A 21,031-nucleotide genomic window follows, 5' to 3' on the forward strand; every position below is an offset into this window, starting at 1 on the left:
CTATGGGATGGTATCAGACTGGATGTAAATTCATACAAGGCACTGAGAATTTATACTGCTTGAAAGGGGAAGCTTTTTATGAAAGGACAGGTACAGGTACCCTAGACCTGAAGATATTTTTATAGTTGGATTATAAAAAATACATATTGGAATGGAGAAGGAGGGGATGAAACACAAGATGGAAGTGATCCACATGGAGGACAGTGAAAGGATTTCATCCGTTTTGTTCCTGGTGATGGTCCATAAGCATCTTTCTCAAGTGGATAATGTTAAATGTATTCTAAGCTTGAGTAAAGTGCAAGGAGCCAAAATATGTAACAGGATATCTCACTGCTGTGTATAAAGGACTGTATAAAAATATGACTTTTGAAGAAAGGTATTCAGTCTTATAGCTCAAAGGAAAAAAATCACATGGACCTGGGGAATACGGTATTTCATTGCATAATAGTTTCATTGCTCCCTCTCATTTGGGGGGGGGGGCTGCTATTATTACACAGTAAATAAAACCCATTTGAGGGACTTTCTTCACAACGCAATAGTACATGACAGGACACAGTTATGCGGTTGGGTGACGGTTCACTCGCTGGCATGGTATCCCCTTTGAAGAAGCACCAGCGCAAGCAAGTGCACCCTCAAATAGGATAACTCATCTGCCCACGTGGCTGCCCCCTTGCCTAAAGAGAAAGGAGGCAAGCAGGGAGTGAATTCACTGCCTTTCCCTGCCTGCCCTCATTCCCTTTTTGAGCTGTGGGGCTTGACTCAGCAACCAGCCGAGTCAAGCGCCAAAGGGGCACTCACACCCTTGCCCAGGCACGTGAACTAGGGGTGCCACTATTATGCGGGGAAAGGCAAAAGTCTTGTTTTGCCTTCCCCTAAAGGGGTGTGTGACTATGATAAAGTTATGATAAAGATAAAACTCCTAAGGATGACTTCTATGCAAAAGATTGTATTGAATGATCTTTATTGAGCAGCTATCCAAGTCTGAAAGGACACCATAAAGATAAATATTCTGTTTTCTATAACAAAAGCACATTTTTAAAAAAACTGTAGCCTTAAATAATTCTACAGTTGAACTAGCACTTAGCATTTCCTAATGATCTAACTGTGCTACTGTTTTGTTTCCTGCTAGAATAAACACCTTATTTACCAAAGTTTGTCCTTTCAAACAAAACATCAAGAATGGGAACAATAAGCCTCCATATCTTTTGCTGAGAAAAAAGCAAATTAATTTTTCTTCTATCTCTTTAAGGCCACACATAACGACTAGCTCTGCTACAGCTAATGCATTTTAAAATAGAAAACATTTTCAATAGGGTAGTTGTGCATTTACAAGAAAGAGTATGGCATTTGTGCAATCTGAGCCTATGCGTGTTCAACTTTAAAGAAAAGCTCACTGAGTTCAATAGCCATTGGTTCCCAAGTAATTATTTCTAGCACCACACAAATATACATGTTTTACAAAACAGACAAGGCTAATTAACAGCATTCTTCATAACTATTTGTTATATTAGATAGATTCTGAAAAAGTATCAATATCACTTGATGTCCTTTGTTGATCACAAATCTTACAATTTTGTTCTTTAATATACATTCTTAGTATATTGTATAATTATGTCTATATAATTATCTGCATCTTTAAATAATCAAATAAAACATGCCAAAAATAATACCAGACTTAAAGTTATTCTTGCTATACATTCAGAATAATTATTCTGAATAATATTTGTGAAATAGTTTTACATTCTTTATTTTATAAAGTAGTATTCTGCAAGTATATTTATATATACAATTTACAGACTTGTGCACCAGCTCCTCTACACAAATACATTTAGAAAAAAATATCAGGCTTATTTGATTTGGCATTTTATATCTATATTGAAATTATCTTTAAAATCGGACACCAAATGATCAAATGGTTAAAGTTATAACTGACAGTCTTGTTTCAGAAATATTAGTGAATATATTGAAAATTCAGAATATTTAAGAACAGTGACCAACCCATGATTCAATATGAATATGTTATCATTTTCCAGTACTTACTAAATTGGAAATCTGCCTAAGCTACACCAAAAATGGGAAAACAATCCTGCAGTATCCATGGTGAATATTTTCAGATTAATTTCGGTTCACCTCAGTTCCTGGTGAAATGGGCCCAGTCTTCTGTTAAAATAACCAGGTCTAATTTAAAATAATAACATTGCTAGGCCACTTAAGATGCAGTTATTGTTAAGACAAAATATGTCTCACAAATAATGAAATACAGTCAATATGATTTAACCATTTTCTACATATGGGGAAGCTCTGTGTTTATCGAAATTGAAGGAAAAAAAGGTCTGCAGCAGATTCCAGGAGAAACGTGATTGCTTCAATGCTGAATGATGGTTGGCAACAGTAGTTCTGCTGCTTGGAGACATCTGTGCTCGACAGTACCAATGAGAATAGCTTTGTACGAAGCTAATATTACTGTATTTAATTAACTTATACAACTTCTAAAGTAACTGAGGTCTTTGTAAGATTTATCGGGGATAAATACACAAAACTAAAAGCCAACAAGGCCAGATATGCTGAAATAATACCACTATGCTACAAAAAACTGAATCTGGATTTCAAATAAATAAATGTGCAGAGGACAGATCTCTAAAATGCTATTCTAAGAGGCAGGGGAACAACTTGTAACAGCATGAAATGTGACAATAAAGGAGGGCGGTCAGCAAAATCTGCTGCAATTTTTGAGATGGCCTTATGCAGGCTAATAAAATTATTCCTGTCTTATTCCTGATAAAGGGTAGATTCGAATAAAGCTTCAATATTAATATTATTTTTTAAAATTACAGTTTTAAAAACCTGCATTGTACTAACCATTGATTGCAAAAACATAGTATAACATGCCAAATACCTCCCCTTTTGTTACTCTTTGTGCAAAGTAAGCTGACAATCCAATTTCCCTATACCATCTGATCCACATTAGAAATCTATAAAAAGTGATGATCCAACTAACTATTCTGACACACAATAACCCAGTCAAGACATAACATGATTGCAGACAAAACTGAAGCTTAATTTGGCAGAAGAGGCTAACAACATTTGCATTCTTTCCAAAAATGGAATTTTACTTTTTTGGTCAAGAAATGTACTAACTCTAAAAGGCAAGCATTATGTAGCACTTAAGGTGAACTTGTACCAAATAGTACAATCACTCAACAATTGGCATGTGATCATCTTGGACGTTTGCCGTTTTCATTACGTCCAGAGGATGCACTGGTCAAGGGATTGTGCTGGCTCCAATTCATCAATCCATCTTTCGCCCTCAGTTCATGTACATACATAATTAGTGCAAAGTTCAAATAGATAAGACCCATATAAAAATGACATGAAACCTCTCAGGGTGACAAGCGATTTGGGGAACTATTTCCTTCCCCAGTTCTAGAAAGTTTGAGAGTTGTCAGTTTCCGCGGAGGGTGCTGAGGGCTCTTTCGGAGGTTATCATCCATCTACAGAAACAACAGATGCGCCAATTCAGATATTGAAGGAAAACATCTATAGCAAACACTTCAGAATAGCATTCATTTATATTATATTTAAAAGGCAATTTATTAAATATACACATAAAATGGGCTCCTCAAAATCTAAGGGACTAGATAAGAGGCAGGTTCAGTGAATTTCTTTTATATTTCCTTGATATTCCAAATGGTATGCATGTCAATATAAATACATGATTATTTCAATGAATTATCTGTACATAAATTGTACTCCGTATGCACAAGTTGAATCACAGCCTTTTAAATCCTCAGAGGCTGTGGATTTATGTTTCCTCTGTGAGAGATGCTTTTTCTAGTATTTTTTTTACACAACTGTCATCAAGTACAAACAATAATCATGTGGAAAGTGGCTGTTAGGAACTTGTCACAACCAAGGCAAACACAATTATTTCCACATATTGTATGTCCCTGAAAATAAGACTGGGTCTTATATTAATTTTTGCTCCAAAAGACACTAGGACTTATTTTCACAGGATGTCTTAATTATAATTTATATCATTTAAGAATTAAAATGCTATTATTATTTATTTTATTACATATTAATATTATTTTATAATTCAATACATACCTCGTACGTCATGTGTTGCAACAAATGAAGTACTGCTAAATGCATCCATCTGGCTGACAATCTTAACTGGGGCTTATTTTGGGGCTAGGGCTTATATTACAAGCATCCTGAAAAATCTTGCTAGGGCTTATTTTCTGGCTAGGTGTTATTTTTGGGAAACAGGGCAATAGGGTAATATTTAATGGACTCCTCTGATACTCCTGGAAATGGTGAATATCAATGAGTGTAGCTCAGTACCGGCAGGGAAATGCAGTTTTATATTTTTAAAATATATCTAACCTGAATAGAGGATCAAAAATACAATGAATAGAAATAATTAGTGACCAGGACTGCTCAGCATAATGTGAACATGGCTTTTTTAAATAGAATGAAAGAGAATTCTGATAATGCAGAGTCTTATATAAATACAGTCAAGAGAATTTTGTTTCAAAGGCAAATAACATATATGAATACTATTCACAGTGTAATCTTATGGATGTCCTACATGAAAGTAAGCCTCATGGAATTTAGTGGAACTTGGCTGTAAACTTACCTAACTCTGCTGGGAAGTGACAAAGAAATCAATACAGTTTGTAACCAAATTATTTTAAGTTTCTAACGTTCTATTTGATTTGATTACTACTGGAAGCCATATTCCATATGATTACTGGAAGCTTATCCACATATACATAACTATTTCCAATCTTTGAAAATATGAATAATCTGAAAGCAAATTTTATCAACTCTACACAAACAGAATCAGGGCATTTTGCATTTTAAATCTTGAATTGATGTATCAGTGTCAGCCTCTGAGGATTGTTCACATGATTGTTGTTGTTGGTAAAAAGGCAGCTTATTCCAAATCGGTATATGACTGCCATAATCCTGGATTTAATCTTAATACTGCTGCTAAGAAAATACAAGTGGCTCAATTACTGTTGCCTAATTCACACTTGAAGCAAGTCAATATGTAGAATTTTTAAACAAGAAATATAATCTTGAATACTATGCAACAGAGTAATTTAGCAAGATGTTGTTAAGACAATTCTTTAGCACCAAACAAGGTATGACAGTGACATTTCTATGTTTTGACATAGTTTGTTGAAGAAAGACTTGTGAAGAAGAAAATGTAATAGTCAAAGCTACAAGAGGATGGAAGAAGCAGAAATTATTCCTTCCTTTTTTTTTCTTTGCTTTTATCCTACCAGAGTCACTTCAACTAGGATTGCTTTATGAAGGGAAGATGGGAAAAATACTGCTCTCCTCATTTATAAGCCAATTTTCAATTTGATCCCTACATCCTTTTTATACATGACTGAAGACACAACTGGACCAAAATGCATTCAACTGCTATCATTATGTCTAGTTTGGTTCTTAGCAACGAAAAAGAAGATCAGAAAAATGAAGAGAGGAAGAAAGAAAGGGAACCTTTTCAATTAGGTTGGATTCCTTATTAACAAGCTGCGTGAGTTTCTGCAGATTTGCATCTACCGTGTCTGGACCCACCGGAGAGACACCTAAATAGCCAAAACACACAAGAAGAGAAACCAAAGTTAGGAAGAATGACAAATCCTATTTGCAAGTTTTTACTGATGTTTAGAGGGAAAAGAAGTCCAAGAATTATAATTCCTTGACAAATATGGAACCCCAAGCCCTTTCCAATCTCCATTTTAAAAAATTTCCCCAATATTTTTTAAAAATAGAATCCCAAAACACTGGAAAAATAATTCTACTAACATTGCTTTGGTGCAAATACAGCCATCCTTCTTTTGAAAAAACACATGCTGAAACATAAATGGACAGCTTACCCAATAATTTTAGTCTAAAGTAGCAACTCAGAATGTCATCACAGAAGCGGCATAAATTTGGAAGCATCTTCAAGTGATCCTGTAACTGGACTTTAGGAAATGGTATTTTGAAAAGAGGAGCAAGAAAACCAAACACGAAGGCATCTAGAGTTGTAGGCCTTGAGATAATAAACATAGAACATGGTTAGCTCAAATTCCAGAAGACACTAACTAAAAACAGAGAAAGATATAAAACAACAGGTTTTGTTATTTTGTATGCAACCTAATTCATAAGGAAGCCCAATGTATCTCACATAGCATAGGACATCATTCATTATTTTCAAGATAGTTTTGTGAAGCTGGGCTTTGTCATCATGATTCTATCTCTATCAAATGGGTTAAAAGAAAAAAATAATCATGACATCAATCAGCACTTCATTTTTATGACAGGTAGTATGACACTTATGAAACAAGGGAAGTTACCATGTTAAAGGTCTGTGTGAAAAGAACTGCCAGATTCACACATCATAATAAATAACAGTGATACATGTTGCAGAATTGTTGCTACTTTGCTTTTCTTTAGCAGCTAAATAAATCACAGGACTTCCAACTGTGGTATGTTTATTGCCATGTGTGAACCAGGAACTCTAGATTATCTTCTGAGCTTGGAAGTAACAATGATCACGCCTACCTATATTTTATAATGTTTTTTATTTTATAATGTGTAATCTCACATATCTACACTGTACATTTTATAATGTGTTTTTATCAGTTTTACAACGCAACTCTGATTTGCGTTGTAATGTATATGATTATTTTTGTACTATTATATTGTGTTATGATATATTGTTTTATTTTGTTATATTGTATCGTGTCTGGGCATGGCCCCATGTAAGCCGCCCCGAGTCCCCATTGGGGAGATGGTGGCGGGTTATAAATAAAGTTTTATTATTATTTATTATTAATTTTTTAACTGTTTTATATTGTACTGTATAATTTTTATATATGCGTTTTATTGTAAGCCGCCCTGAGTCCCCTGTTGGGTGAGAAGGGCGGGATATAAATATTGTAATAAATAAATAAATACTACAAGCAATGATTCATAACACATTACTCTGGATATGTAGTAACTGAATACTAGTATTACTTCTTTAAGAATGTAATGTAATGTTGCAATTTTTACTCATTCTGTTAGAACATTAGTCTATGGTTCTTCTTGAAGCATTAAAAAAAATAGCAGCAATTAAAAATGACGATTAAGTAACGTATCACTAATGGGGAAATATAAATATACGTTACTTTATTAAACATGGAATAAAGTTTTTCTTTATTTTTATTACATCCTCCTAACTATAAAGGGACTCACAAATTGCTTTAAAAATAATAATGTTCTAAAATTTCCTTATCTCTCCCTTGATAAAGCAGTAAGAAGCTTTGGCTTTTTGTTGGCTTATCAAGCAAGAGATCCCTCTTTGCACATGGTCAAGAAACAAACAGTGAACAAAAAGTCTAAATACTGTTTAACCATCCCCACTTCTAGTGAGAGCAATAAGTCAGCATATAAGAAACACTGGTAGGGATGGAAGTTTAGTTGAGGTGTATTTATTACTACCTAGCATAGAAGCCTAAAACAATATCAAGTTATGTACGTTTGGAACAGAGGCCAGCTTTGCACAGCACTGTCTGGCGATTGCCCTGACAGCGCTACAAAAACACCCTTCAAAATCCCGAGGCAGCTTTGCATTTCAAAAGAATTTTTAAGCTTCTTTCTTTTCTTTTTTTCATTGTTAAAGTAAAATAATAATAATGTATTAACAGATAAATAAACATGAGGTGCTTTAAAACTAAACAATGATGCAAGAAGGAACAGCTGCATTTTTATATGACCTGGTTTTCAATTCACTAACATGCAAATATCGATTTCACTTCTAAAGCCAGGAATAAATCTAGTTCATTATCTGTGAGCTTTTTGTTTATTAATGATGTTTGATTAGCAACTCTGCAGTTTGTGATCATCACAAGTTGAAAAAGGGCTGATACTAAATGTAGCATATGAAAAGAGGACTCCCCAATCTGTTAGAATAATCAAAACAAAAACATGTTTTTAAATAAAAGAAGCACTTTGGCACTAATGCTTTCACGGTATCTGTGCTGTAAAATGTTATCAACATTCTTTACTCACATATTTCCAAAGAAAAATGGAGATGTCCCCAATCTGTGGGACAGAAGATTCAGGCACTCCTTGGCATCTCTGTAGATCTAAACAGAATAAAGAAGTCAATGTTTTTATAATTATTAATTTCAAATTAATGGAGTGCCTTCATGATGGGCAGTTAAGCATCCATGAGGAACAACATGTATCACTTAAACACACCCCCAGTTACATAAGGTCTAAATGTATAGGGCTAAATACATATAAAATTGTTTTATTATCCTTAAAGCACAGATGGGCTTAAAACTCAAAGTACAGGGGTTACACATGACCCCCTTTGGGCTTCATGGGCTGTGTCTCTCCATCTTTAATTTTTAAAATTTCCTTCATAGGAGCATGAGAGTGATTTCGCCATGTCCTTACTCCTAGGTTGTTTTAGAAGCCTTTTTGAATCAGCAAGTACACTGGATATAATTGTCAGTTTATTTCCTGGTTATAAAATGCCTTTCCTAGGTCAGAAAAAACTGGGTATTACTGTAGAAATGTACTATCTTGAAAATCAGAGAAACACACACTAACTACCACAAAGTGTATTTGCATTTATTTTAGCACTACAAAATTGATAAGAAATTTTCAGAGGAGCAGTAATCAAATAAAACATACCTGTGCTTCCACTTCAGCCATACTGAAGAGTGGAGGGCCCCCTTTTGTCAGCAAGATCCTATTAAGGGCTTCTCCAGCCATGTTTCTAGGCAGAAACCAATTCAATGGAAACGGAATCCTTGAGGCAAAGCATGGTTTTGTCACTCTGTAGTAATTATCGGCTTCAATCCAGAAAGTGTGTATCTACGCCATGACATATCAATGTTCAAGAATGAATATCCAAAGTTCTGACTTAATTCTGATTTTTAACCAATTTTAAATAATCTAAGGAAGGTCTAGATATGGCTAGACTCAAAATTCAGTTATTAGACTATTTCTCTCACACACATACAAGCAAAACACACATACACACCGTTTGGAATATATAACCTAGATTTCAAATCACAGGATGGATTTAGTTGATCAAAGACATGCAGAAAAGATAACAAAAAGACCAAGTACTCCATTAAAGTAATCCATTATACATTTATAAGCAGTTTATATTTAATTTATTTTTTCAGGCAGAGGTCTACCTATCTTTCAGCAATGAAAGCAGCAAGCTTGAAAAAGACATCAACAAACCTGAGTTGCACATACTGCCTTTCCATTACCTGAGGTCCTATCATGGCAAAGACCTTAGCCCTCCCAATCAGCACACAGAAAGGACATAAATGTTTGCATATTAAAGACAACGGTAATTCCAAGACTGTTGTATGTCTTTCGGGCTGTGTGGCCATGTTCCAGAAGCATTCTCTCCTGACGTTTCGCCCACATCTATGGCAGGCATCCTCAGAGGTTGTGAGGTATGGAGAAAACTAAGCAAAGAGGTTAATATATATCTGTGGAAAGTCTAGGGTGAGAGAGGTCAGTGTGAATGTGTGTAGTTAATCACTTAAATTAGCATTGAAAAGCTTATCTGCTGTCTTCTTCCTGCCTCTGGGGCATCCTTTGTTTAGAGTCGTTAACTGCCCTTGGTTGATTCATGTCTGGAAACCCTCTGTTTTCAGAGTATTGCTTTTTATTTACTGTTCTGATTTTTGAGTTTTGTAATACTGGTAGCCAGATTTTGTTCATTTTCATGGTTTCTTCCTTTCTGTTGAAGTTGTCCACATGCTTGTGGATTTCAATGGCTTCTCTGTGTAGTCTGACATGATAGTTGTTAGAATGGTCCAGCATTCTTGTGTTCTCAAATAGTATTCTGTGTCCAGGCTGGTTCATCAAATGCTCTGCTATGGCTGATTTCTCTGGTTGAATTAGTCTGCAGTGCCTTTCATGTTCTTTGACTCTTGTTTGGGCGCTGCGTTTGGTGGTCCCTATGTAGACTTGTCCACCCCACTAACAAAATCACCAGAAAAACGAACACTCTAATCAAGAACTCCTCCATTAACTTTGACATACGCCAACAGCTGTGCAAATCAGAAGCCCTCCCACCCAGGCTTTACGGACTCCCCAAAATCCACAAGGACTCCATCCCACTCAGACCCATTGTAAGTGCCATTGGATCGCCGACTTACAACCTGGCAAAATTTCTGGCTACACAGCTACAAACCCACATTGGGCTCACTGCACATTATATCAAGGACTCTACACACTTTATAGAAAAGATCAGCAACCTCAATCTAAGCACCAAGGACATCCTGATCAGCTTTGATGTGGTGTCCCTTTTTACCAAAGTCCCAGTAGCTGACACCCTCACACTAATCAAACAAAACTTCCCAGAAGACATCACAGCCCTGTTTCACCATTGCCTCACCACTAGCTACTTTCAGTGGGACACTGGATTCTATGAACAGAAGGATGGAGTGGCCATGGGGAGCCCTCTCAGCCCAGTAGTAGCAAATTTCTATATGGAATACTTTGAAAAACAGGCCCTTGAAACAGCACCAAAAAAGCCAACTGTTTGGTTCAGATACGTAGATGACACCTTCACAATTTGGAGCCATGGAGAGGAAGAACTCAGCAAGTTCCTGGACCATCTTAACAGCATCCACCCAAACATCCAATTCACCATGGAAAAAGAAAAGGAAGGAAAACTGCCATTTCTAGATGTTCTGGTCATCCGCAAACCCAATCAACAATTGGGCCACACAGTTTACAGAAAACCTACACACACAGATAGATACCTTCATAAAAACTCCAACCATCACCCAAGTCAAAAAAGGAGCACAATCAAAGCCCTGACAGACCGTGCACAAAGAATCTGCGAACCTCACCTCCTCCAAGGTGAACTCAACCACCTAAACTGGGCTCTACAGGCCAATGGATATTCCACCACAGACATCAGAAGAGCTGCAAGGCCAAGAACAAGCCATGAGAGTCAAGACAAAGATCCACCCAGAGGAAAGGTGTCCTTACCATACATCAAGGGAACTACTGACCGCATAGGGAAGCTGATGAAGAAGCACAACCTACAAACTATCTACAGACCCACGAAGAAAATCCAACAAATGCTACGGTCAGCGAAGGACAAGAGGGATCCTCTCTCTTCTGCAGGAGTCTACCGGATACCATGCAGCTGTGGACAAGTCTACATAGGGACCACCAAACGCAGCGCCCAAACAAGAGTCAAAGAACATGAAAGGCACTGCAGACTAATTCAACCAGAGAAATCAGCCATAGCAGAGCATTTGATGAACCAGCCTGGACACAGAATACTATTTGAGAACACAAGAATGCTGGACCATTCTAACAACTATCATGTCAGACTACACAGAGAAGCCATTGAAATCCACAAGCATGTGGACAACTTCAACAGAAAGGAAGAAACCATGAAAATGAACAAAATCTGGCTACCAGTATTACAAAACTCAAAAATCAGAACAGTAAATAAAAAGCAATACTCTGAAAACAGAGGGTTTCCAGACATGAATCAACCAAGGGCAGTTAACGACTCTAAACAAAGGATGCCCCAGAGGCAGGAAGAAGACAGCAGATAAGCTTTTCAATGCTAATTTAAGTGATTAACTACACACATTCACACTGACCTCTCTCACCCTAGACTTTCCACAGATATATATTAACCTCTTTGCTTAGTTTTCTCCATACCTCACAACCTCTGAGGATGCCTGCCATAGATGTGGGCGAAACGTCAGGAGAGAATGCTTCTGGAACATGGCCACACAGCCCGAAAGACATACAACAACCCTGCAATTCCAAGACTGTTTGTAGCTCAGCCTATGTTCAGTCATGGTGTTTGAAGAAACCATAAAGGCTATCTACTCCAACCCCCTGCCATAAAGGAATATGCAATCAAAGCCCACAAATGACTATCCAGCCTCGGCTTTGAATCCACTGCTCCATGTCCTAGACTCTGGAGTAGCAGAAAACAAGCTTGCCCCATCTTTCATATAAGATCCTTATCAAGATTTAAATATTACCAAGAAGTCAAACACTTCCAAGAATATAGTCCAACAAATTCCTCACTTGCTTTGCAGACAATTTCATAGTCCAGAAGGTGGAGAGGCATCAAGGGGACCAGCTATTTTAGACCTGATCCTAACCAGTAGGGATGCCCTGGTTAATGGGGTGAAAGTGTGATGATCCTTAAGTGGGAGTGATCATTTTCTCCTGGGGTTTGTTTTTCAGCAAAAAGGAAGCTTAGAATACACAATTGCTAGAGCTTTAGTTTCAGTTTAATAAAATAAAACAACTTACCTGTCTTGTCAAATGCTAATTTTAAACAGATCTGATTCTAGTTGTGTTCACTAATCCCCAAAACCAATGCTGTTTTAAATTTCTCATAGAAAGCTCACACAGGACCAAATTCCTGACTAGAACAGAAGTGTTTCCTCAAGTGGATTTACGTATGTGTTTATTCACCAATAACTGATTAAATCCATCTATTCTAGCAATTCTATTCAATTAGTAGACTAAGCATGTACTTGGTTTAGGGATGATGGGACAATAGTAAATACATTTTGGTCAACAAGAATAACTATCTTACCAAAGCAGGGTGTAGTTTTTCTTCAAGTAGTGAAATATATGCCAGTGTATCAGCTCCTTCTTTTGCAGAGAGGTCATAATCAGCATTATATTTCTGGCAATAGAAATAAAAGATAAAGAAATATATTTATGCAGCATTCGTAGGCATCTTCTCAAAAAATGAACAAAATAGTTGCCATAATGTTACATGGATATACATTCTTTATTTTTTTAAACAAACAACAGATAATAAGTAAAATTGTAGTCTCAACTTATCCTCCAAATTAATAGCTGCAAAGTAGAATTGTAACTGTTGGACTTATACAAACACCTAATTCTAGACTCAGTGATTTTACCTGAAGTCAGACGAAATGAAATTATTTGAGAAAATCATCTGGTCATAACTGTATCATACCATTCAGATATACCTGCCATAGAATTTAATATTTAGGAAAATAAGTGATGGCAAGAAAGCCCCTTCACTCTTCTAAAAGATGCAAATGATTCATGAAAAACATACTTGTGCTCCTGTTTGGCTTCTCTGTTTCATAAAGAGAACCTGAAATTATGGGATTGGGGGGAGGACACAACTACATCTTTCTCATGAATAAATACAGCACAGAGGTCTGGTTGTGACTTTTCACAGGATTCAAGCAGACTCCAATCCTTTCCTTTCCTACATTGTATCGGGTTCCCAATCAATGTGCAGCCATACTTGAATGTTCTGCCTCTTGGGCATTTTACATTAAGCATAATGTGTGGGTTTTTTTAACTTAATGTAAAATAACATGTAGATTTCTGTGCCTGAGGTCACTCAGAACTGGGCTCTTGTCCTTTAATTTTATGTACACAGGTTGCTGTCAAGAGGAGTCTTGATAAATTCAGAATTAAAGGAATTGGATTGCTGTAATATCCTATGAAAAGAATTGAGTTCTGCTTGAATTAGAAGTGTCCAATAAAGGCAGATCTGTGGCTTTCTGGCAGAAAGGGAAGAACAGAGGAAGTTTTGCTTGGTTCCTATCAGGATCCACTTTGTAAGCTGACTCCCAGGTATTTACATAGGCTAAAAAGACTGAATTCTTAGAATTTAGTAATACTCAGAATAGGGTTTTATTTTAAAGATTTGGTGATAGACTATCGATTTCTCAGTACACACAGCTTGTTTGCTCTCATACCTTAACAGGAGAGATGGCAGCCAAGCCCTAGCAAAGGTGTTCTTTCTCCAAAATGTTCCTTAGTCACTGAAAACAGTTTTAAGTAATCTGACTCAAAATCCTTTCACATCCTGATTTTTCAGCTTTCACTTCCTTGATTTTCCAGTCTTCCATGCTAGCCAGCCACTGAATTCCTAATGTTAAAACTAAGCTGGAAGAAATCCTTAATAAATAAAAAGATGAAAAACATATTTCAGTTCTTCTTTATAGATAATCACAGAAGCAAGCAATGGCACAAGTAAGCTTAGTTTTGATCTAACAATGTTTTAGAAATTAAAGTTAGAAGATTGTCAGAAATTATATAATAAATAATATATAAGATTCACAAGTTGCATCTTAAAGTATTGCTAAAGTATCTGCAGCAGGGTTCATTTTAAAAATAAAATTACCTGTTTAAAATTTACTAAATCTGTTGATTACATCCTTTAACATTCCTTTGGAAATCTGTAGAAATTTCAGAATGTTCTCTTTGAACAAAATATAGATAAATAGGGATTTAATGACCTGTTGGACATTAAATGACCTGTTTATCTAATCCCTCTCCCTTCTTCCCAGTTTTGAATAGCAGAACAAAATGTCATACCATAAATGACATAAAATTAATCCAGTTCTCAAAATGATCTGCCATGTGGCAGTCATTCAGGAAACACAAAATCCAAATCAATTTGTGGAAAAAAAACTAGTAAAAAAGATTTTGGGATGTGTTAATTAACACTATGCCCTAAATCCAAATAGTAAACCAAGACTTACGTAAGTTATATTGATTCCATAAATCTATATTCAGATACGGTTAACAACTAGATTTAGGATCATATGTTCCAACTGATCTTTTCATACACATTCTGAGAACTGCCAACATGTTGGAACCTTGAAATGATAATAGGTTTATTACTATTCAGTTATGGCAAAAATGCTAATTCTGAGATACCTGCTGAAATGTCAGATATGGTTTCCTCTACCCATTGGGAATCCCTATTCTTTAACATTTCCAATCACATGAAGAGCATCAATACTCAGGGAAACCTCCCATATCCAGACTCTTCATTCTACACATGAAGAGAATGACCAACTGGAGGATGATGAGGGCAGAGCACGTGTTTTTTCCACATGGCATGCTGATAGAACATTCTTTGCAAATATGCAGATAAGGATATAGTGTCACCACTGGCTGGCTGACTCCTAAATCCAGGTCGTGTACTGCTAATATTGCTTTTTGAGAGATTATAGTGGTATGTTCAATGTCCAGATCAAATTTAACTCATACCACTGACTAATGACTATCCATGACTAGCTTGCCACTGACTGTTTTAACGTATTTCACTGTTTTATGCTTTTTTGGCAAAACGAGTACTACAGAAATATTAATAAATACCTAAAATAATAAAATAAAATATTTGTCTGTCAGATCCATATGACCTTGAAACCTGGTTGCGCCTACACTGTAAAATTATGCAGTTTGACACCACTTTAGACGCCATGGCTCAATACTATGGAATACTGGGAGTTTATGTTGGTAAAGCACCAGCACTCTTAGGAAGAGGCTAAAGACCTTGTAAAACTACAACTCCCAGAATTCTATCATGTTGAGCCATGGCAGTTAAAATGGTGCCAGGCTGCATTAATTCTATCATAAAGTATTTTATTATACTGTTTTAAATGTATTTATGGGATTGTTTTAAATTGATTGTTTTATATTGCTATGATTTATTTTTCTACTGTATTGTGAGCCGCCCTGAGTCCCTTCGGGTGAGAAGGGCGGCATATAAATGATGGAAATAAATAAATAAATAAATAAAGATGCACCCCTAGACACTTAAAGCTGACATATATATTAAGAGAATTTAAAGTAAGAAATTACTTTGTCCTTAATGCATTAATTGAAATATGTCTTGGCTTGAAGCTTGCAAATCTTCAGTACTATTTTCAGTCATTAGGTGCCAGACTTCCCCAAGCAAGGCCTTCTTCAAGAACCCAAAGGGGGCAGAACTCTCACAGAGATTGTAGGTTGTAGGGATGCCCTATGGAGATTCATATCCTTGTTTCCAGAGAACCTAGGGGTGCCAGCAGCCATGGTTTCATTTAGATAAAGTAGGCACAATGTCTCCCACTCTGACAGCTGTGCAATTTGAAGGATTTTGTATATCAAACCAAGGATTATCATGACACGTGAAGTCAGGCACTTGCACTAATACTGGCTTTTTTCACACAATCACTTCAATATTTAACAGCCATAAGAAAAGCTATGCATTGTTGAAATCAGTAGACTCCTTTTGTCCACTTTTCTGTCAGGAAGAAGGGATCAACATACTGCTTCTTATTTTGAAGAAAGGGGGGAATGCATATGAAAACAACAGTCCAAAGTCCTGAAAGCATCAGTCTGCACAGTACAGTTAGCATCAAGTACTGGTAACGCTTTTAAAAGATAAAACAGAAGTCATCTAGGTTTTAAACCTTTCACATGCTGGTGATTCTTCTTCTCTTGTTTGTACAGATACTATATATATCATCCATTTCTCCTGGAGGATTAAATGAGCCAGCACCACTTCAACCAGTATCTTGTAGCAAAGAACCACACAAAGTATAAAGCAAGACCAATGATAGTACTCTTTGGACAATGAATGTAGTGAAGCACTTGATAATACTTACAGAGACCCACCTGTTTTCTTAAGAAGTTTAATATTTTTGCTGGCTGAGAAATAACAGTGTCATCCGATATCAACAATGGCACTCTCCCTAAAAGAAAAGAACCAATCAGACAAGATTATACAATGAATAGCATGCCAATTTAACAGACATTTAGGTTTGCCACATGAGAGGCAATGATTGAACAACAAATAACACAGTGAGAAACTGCATTACGTGGTCAGTGTAGACTCATATAATGTAGTTCAGTATAGTTAAAATGCATTATCTCAGTTTATAGCAGACATGGGCAAACTAACAGCTGTTAGGAATTGTGGAAGTTGAAGTCCAAAAAACCCGGAGGGGCGAAGTTTGCCCACGCCTGGTCTATAGTAAAGGTTTCCCCTGACATTAAGTCTAGTCGTGTCCGACTCTGGGGGTTGATGCTCATCTCCATTTTAAGCTGAAAAGCTGGCATTGTCCATAGACACCTCCAAGGTCATGTGGCTGGCAGGACTGCATGGAGTGCCGTTACCTTCCAGCCAGAGCTTTACCTATTGATCTATCACATTTGTATGTTTTTGAACTGCTAGGTTGGCAGAAGCTGGGGCTCACCCCGCTCCCTGGGTTGAAACTGCCGATCTTTTGGTCAGCAAGTTCAGCAATTCAGCGGTTTAATCTGCTGCACCACTGGGGGCTCCTGTCTATAGTATACTGACCTTATAAACCGAGTTACATAATCCCATCCAGTGGTTGCTTTGTTCAACACAACATAAGACTCAATCATTACAATTTTTCTGCTTGTGCAGAATGAATTGTGCATGTGATGCCTGCTTAAAATGTAGCCTAAAAAGCTAATTGTTGTTGTATGTCATCAAGTCTTTTCCAACTTATGGTGAACCCTATCATGGGATTTTCTTGACAAGATTTGTTCAAAGCAGGTTTGCCTTTGTTTTCCTTTGACGCTGGGAGACGATGATGGTGATTATTATATTTAAATCCCCTTTCCTCTCCTAAAGGAAGCTGTGACTTGCACAAGGACAACCTTTGGGTTTCTGCTTCAAAGCAGAGATTCATATCCTTGTTTCCACAATCATAGTCTCAAATCATTATATCACACTGGCTCTCATAAAAAAAAAAACCTAAAGCAGTACCTCGTGGTGCTCTCCAACAATGATCTATAATTTTCACTTTCACTGGGGCACCGGAAAACCTGGCATAAGCCTGCAACGAAGGTTGAAAGATGAACACATTCAATCACTGTATTTACTCTTAACAATTTAGGAATACAGCCGTGAAAGCAAATAGTAAACTGAGATGGAGATGCACCTACTTATTTGATTCATAAAAACGTGGCATCCCAACCACTGAGTGCATAATTACATTATAATGTAATGACATCATGGCTTGCTGTTCTCAACACTTAGAATTAATAGATTGTGAAGTACAATGTAATGTCAATTAGCCAAATGACTAAGAGAGAAGGATAAAACATTACTGATTTCCAAGTTCTTTGAAATGGATTCAGCAAAAAAAAAATGGATTGATGCAGAAATGTGATGAGTATGTAACAATACTGGTGCTGCTTTGCTCTAGATTTATAATAAACAATAATAAAACTTTATTTATAACCCGCCCTATCTCACCATGGGAACTCGGGGAGGTTTACAACAAACAATGGCAGACATTCAATGCCGTAATGCGTCAACAAAACCAAAACAACCAAAAACACCCAAATCAAAAACATATCCGACATCCACATCAAAGTGATAATCAAAAGCATTACTACAGATTAAACAATAACATAACAAAATTATCACACATAAAACAATTAAAAGGACAAAATGTTAAGAGTAGAATATTATAAAAGGTATAAAATTTAAAAGCCCATATTGCCAAAGTATCAATCCATTTCCGCTCTATAGTGTCTGTGCTATTCTATGCATCCTCCTCTTTATAGGCTCAAGAACATTAATGGTTTGACCTATTTTGAATCTTTTCTAGGATACCAACAACTGTTTTGCATTGCAGCTCCTAGCACCTCTTGAAATGCCATGGCTCAAAGCTATGAAATCATGGGAGTTGTATGTGTTGTCGAAGATTTTCATCGCCGGAATCCCTGGGTTGCTGTATGTTTGACTAGGCCTTCAGCCTCCTCTGCCAAAGAACTGGCTGGTGCCTCACCAAAACGATGCAGCCACAGCAGACCCTAGAACTAAGCCATTGCAGTTAAAGCGGTATCAAACTGCATTATTTCTGGTGTGGAGGTGCACCCAAGATCATATTGCTCAGATACACCTGCCAGTATCCTGGGAGTTGTAATTTGGCGAGACACCAGCACACTTTGGCAGGAAAGGCTGAAGAGCTTGTAAAACTACAACTCCCATGATTCCATAGCATGTAGCCATGGCAGGTAAAGTGGTGCCAAAATGCCTTAGTGTAGTTTGCAGGCATGGGCAAACTTCGGCCCTCCAGGTGTTTTGGACTCCAACTCCCACAATTCCTAGCAGCCTACTGGCTGCTAGGAATTGTGGGAGTTGGAGTCCAAAACACCTGGAGGGCCGAAGTTTGCCCATGCCTGGTAGTTTGAAGGAGTTCTAATTCGAAATGAAAACCGAGATTCCCGAGCTCTGCTTCGCAGGTACAACTGAAAGAAGGGCTTCCTATGGAAGGACTGCTATTGCACTCCATCCATCCGCATAGTAAAAGTCCTTCAGAGGAGAGCAGAATCCCCAAGCAGCGCTGACTCCCCCTTCTCCCGCACAGTGATTTTGGCTCCGGCCCGCGCAACCCGCCTAGGCCGCAGTTACCATGACAACCAGGCACTCCGCGTGGACGGAGGGCAAGCCCCAATCGCCGCCCCAGCAGCTCAGTTCCATGGGGGACGCCATCTTGATTCCAAGATTCCTTTGCCCCGTTAGCGTCAGGCCCCGCCCTTGGCCCCGCCCCCTCCGTCTGCTCCGTTAGGCCACGCCTCCGTGGGGAGGGGGGGAAGAAGCCCTGGGGGCTTGAAGCAAGCGACCCTTAACGCATCCTCCCATTACTCCTCTCTTATCTATCTCTATACCATTGATTCCAGACTTCAACTCCCAGAAGCCTTTGCTGCCTGGGCCAATAATAATGCATTCTGGGAGCTGAAGTCCAAACCACCTGAAGGCCAACGTTAGGGAAATACTAGCTACTACGGTAGCAGTGATTCAGAAAAGTTTGGTTTTTCATGTTGTTTTGGACTTCCAATTCCCAGAAGCCTCAGCTGCCTTGCCCAATGACGAGGCATTCTAGGAATTTAAGTTTAAAGCATCTGGAGGACCAAAGTTTGGAAATTACTGCTCTAAAGCAGGCCTGGGCAAACTTGGGCCCTCCAGGTGTTTTGGACTTCAACTCCTACATTTCCTAACAGCCTACCGCTAAAGAATGCGTGAACTTTTGTACAGTGGCACTTATTTCCGATGTAAGTTAATAATTTTTAACTGTTTTATAGTGCACTAGCTGTGCCAGGCCACGTGTTGCTGTGGCGAAGTATGGTGGTATGGGAAATAAAGTACTGAGGAATTGATGGTAGTTAAGGTAAAGGGTAAAGGTTTTCCCCTGACATTAAGTCCATTATAAATGGGTTATATAGCTGTGTGGAAGGGCCTTGAGTCTACACTGCCATATAATCCAGTTAAAAGAGGGCTAAGTCTGCCTGTCCCCTGGACTGAGTTGGTTGCTAGGAGACCAAGTGGGCAGAGATTAGTCCTCTAACTGGCAGCAATTGGATAAGAACAATTATTCCTTTCCCTCTAATTAGGACTTTATTTTTCTTTTCTTTTTGTTGTATCAACCTAGAAGCGTGGATGATGGATTGTGTTGTCAAATTTTGAGGTTGGGGGGCCTGTAGTTTTGTTGTTTTGTTGGTCACCGTGATGCCATCACTCATTTATATATATAGATTGTACAATTTTTATATATGTGTTTTATTGTAAGCCGCCCTGAGTCCCCTGTTGGGTGAGAAGGGCGGGATATAAATATTGTAATAAATAAATAATATTTCACATGCCAGTAAGCTAATGCTCAAGATCCTGCAAGGCAAACTCCAGCAATACATGGAGCGAGAGTTGCCAGATATACAAGCTGGGTTTCGAAAAGGCAGAGGAATGAGAGACCGAATTGCCAATATCCGCTGGATAATGGAGGAAAGTAAGCAGTTTCAGAAAAAACATCTATTTCTGTTTTATTGACTGTGTGGATCATAATAAACTGTGGCATGTTCTTGGTGGTATGGGGATACCGAGTCACCTTGTCTGTCTCCTGAGGAGTCTGTATAAAGACCAAGTAGCCACAGTAAGAACAGACCAGGGAACAACAGACTGGTTCAAGATTGGGAAAGGAGTACGGCCGGGCTATATCCTCTCACCCTACCTATTCGACTTGTACGCAGAACACATCATGCAACGTGCAAGGCGTGATGTATCCAAGGCTGGAGTTAAAATTGCTGGAAGAAACATTAACAACCTTAGGTATGCAGATAATACCACTCTGATGGCTGAAAGCAAGGAGGAACTGAGGAGCCTTATCACCAAGGTGAAAGAAGAAAGTGCCAAAGCTGAGTTGCAGTTAAACATAAA

The 21,031-nt window shown here is 37.8% G+C and overlaps 1 protein-coding gene across 1 annotated transcript; it reads right to left on the minus strand.

Annotated features, from left to right (window-relative positions):
• Window positions 1-944: 944 nt before the first annotated feature.
• Window positions 945-19,453, minus strand: mtx3 (metaxin 3). Its single transcript, XM_003216349.3, has 9 exons — window positions 19,235-19,453; window positions 17,579-17,648; window positions 16,459-16,535; window positions 12,611-12,703; window positions 8,689-8,871; window positions 8,056-8,132; window positions 5,895-6,052; window positions 5,515-5,603; window positions 945-3,491 (listed from the first exon to the last, which is right to left on the minus strand). Exons 1-9 carry the CDS (start codon window positions 19,313-19,315, stop codon window positions 3,381-3,383), a joined length of 939 nt encoding a protein of 312 aa, XP_003216397.1. The 5' UTR covers window positions 19,316-19,453; the 3' UTR covers window positions 945-3,380.
• Window positions 19,454-21,031: the final 1,578 nt, after the last annotated feature.

This window comes from Anolis carolinensis, chromosome 2, assembly GCF_035594765.1.
Source record: "Anolis carolinensis isolate JA03-04 chromosome 2, rAnoCar3.1.pri, whole genome shotgun sequence".
Classification (NCBI taxonomy): Eukaryota; Metazoa; Chordata; class Lepidosauria; order Squamata; family Dactyloidae; genus Anolis; species Anolis carolinensis.